Source organism: Corvus brachyrhynchos, unplaced genomic scaffold (genome assembly GCF_000691975.1).
Source record: "Corvus brachyrhynchos isolate BGI_N302 unplaced genomic scaffold, ASM69197v1 scaffold68, whole genome shotgun sequence".
NCBI classification, from domain to species: Eukaryota; Metazoa; Chordata; class Aves; order Passeriformes; family Corvidae; genus Corvus; species Corvus brachyrhynchos.
Window position 1 is genome coordinate 1,732,054 of NW_008240039.1, and position 2,247 is coordinate 1,734,300.

General features: G+C 46.8%; 1 protein-coding gene across 1 annotated transcript in view; it reads right to left on the minus strand.

The window, feature by feature from the left end:
- FAM132A (family with sequence similarity 132 member A) overlaps positions 1 to 2,247 on the minus strand; it is a gene marked incomplete at its 5' end in the record, with an annotated part of 16,710 nt that extends 14,463 nt beyond the window's left edge. The window contains one exon of the mRNA XM_008641222.2: positions 2,092 to 2,247. Coding sequence (XP_008639444.1) covers positions 2,092 to 2,247 — 156 coding nt within the window. The remainder of the gene's footprint in view (positions 1 to 2,091) is intronic.

A 2,247-nucleotide genomic window follows, 5' to 3' on the forward strand; every position in this document is an offset into this window, starting at 1 on the left:
CAGGAAAAAATGGCTTTTTCCGTGGGAATTTGATGGGAATTATTTTTTTTTTTAATGGGAATTTTAGCGGAGCAGAAGGGTTTTAGAGCCCTCAAACCTGCCCAGCCTGAACCAATTACTCTCCCGGAGCGGGATATTCCCGGTGGCAGCCCAATTGTTCCCAAATTTGTGGCCGATTGTTGGCGGCCATGCCCCAATTCCCGGGTTGTCCCCTGGTTGCCATGGCAACTGCCAGCCCTAATGGCGCTGATCAAAGCGGGCCTGGAGGTCACCCCATGGGGACAGGGGACATTCTGTGTCACCAGGGTGGGCACAGAGGGACGGGCTGAGGCTGACAGGGATTCCCTCCCTCCTCGCTGCCCTTCCCGCTCCCAAATCCTCAAAGCTGCTCTGAATTCCCCAAACTTCTCTGCTATTCCCAAAAATCCCGTGCAAAGATTCATCCCAAAGGATTGCGAGCAACTCGCTGGAAGTTTGCTGCTGTTTCCAGATTGCCTCGCTCCTCACAGTCCTAAAAGCTGCTCTGAATTCCCCAAACTTCTCTGCTATTCCCAAAAATCCCGTGCAAAGATTCATCCCAAAGGATTGCGAGCAACTCGCTGGAAGTTTGCTGCTGTTTCCAGATTGCCTCGCTCCTTGCTGCCCTTCCCGCTCCCAAATCCTAAAAGCTGCTGTGAAATCCCCAAACCTCTCTGCTAGTCCCAAAAATTCCATGCAATATTCATCCTAAGGATTGCGAGTAACTCCCTGAAAGTTTGCTGCTGTTTCCAGATTGCCTCGCTCCTTGCTGCCCTTCCCGCTCCCAAATCCTAAAAGCTGCTGTGAAATCCCCAAACCTCTCTGCTAGTCCCAAAAATTCCATGCAAAGATTCATCCTAAGGATTGTGAGCAACTCCCTGAAAGTTTGCTGCTGTTTCCAGATTGCCTTAAGGATTGCGAGTAACTCCCTGAAAGTTTGCTGCTGTTTCCAGATTGCCTCGCTCCTTGCTGCCCTTCCCGCTCCCAAATCCTAAAAGCTGCTGTGAAATCCCCAAACCTCTCTGCTAGTCCCAAAAATTCCATGCAAAGATTCATCCTAAGGATTGTGAGCAACTCCCTGAAAGTTTGCTGCTGTTTCCAGATTGCCTCGCTCCTTGCTGCCCTTCCCGCTCCCAAATCCTAAAAGCTGCTGTGAAATCCCCAAACCTCTCTGCTAGTCCCAAAAATTCCATGCAAAGATTCATCCTAAGGATTGTGAGCAACTCCCTGGAAGTTTGCTGCTGTTCCCAGCTTGGGGAATCCTCCCAAAAGTGCCCTCACCCTACAGAATTCCCTCCCAAGTCTCCACTGCAGCTCCACTTCCCATTTATCCACAACCAAACCCATCCTGGATCCTTTCCTGGAGCCACAAAATCCCCTTGGAGACATCCCCTGGCTGCTCCCAAACCTTCCCATCCCTGATTTTCAGAGAAAGCTCTGCCACGCTTGGTTTTAGACCTGGATTTGCTGGTGAAAAGGTCTGGAATAACAATTTCAACCGAAGAATTTGTCTGCCAGAGGCACATTAATATTCCTAATAATTCCTATTAATAGTTAATAGCATCACTATTGTGATTCCTGTCTTTTTAAAAAATTAAATACGTGGCAATTCTTAAGCACTGTATTAATAATATTAATAATAATAATAATAATATAAAAATACTCCCCATAGCTTGAGTCTATTTATATAAATATGAATATAAAAATACTCTCTCCCAGGACATTTAGAACCAGCCTGGACTTCAATTCCAATCAATTCCAAGGAGAAACTGCAAAATTTGGGAGCAATTAATTTTTTTTTTTTAATTAGTTGTCACTGGTAGAACCAGAACTCTAAAATATCATTCCCTGCTACTGAGAAGCTGGAACTTCAGTCCAAAATAATCACAAATTGGGATATTAAAGGCTTTGCTTCAGCAAGTATGAAAAAAAATTGAGCAAAAAAGGGCAAAAATCAAGAATGAAATTAAAGTTAAATACAAAAAATCCAACAAGTTAGCCTGGAATCAGTTGGGAAAAGGCCCCAGCATCCCTTTCCTGGCAGGAATAAGCACTGAGAATTCCAAAACCCACCTTGGGATGCCCGTGCAGCTCCTCGCTGTTGGACAGGGTGGCGTTGAAGGGCTCTGGGTGCTGCTTGGGCTCTTTCCTGCCCTTCCTGTCCCTCCTGGCCGCTGTGACCCTGCAGGGACAGAGCTGGTGACAGAGCAGGGTGGCCCCCAGCAGCCA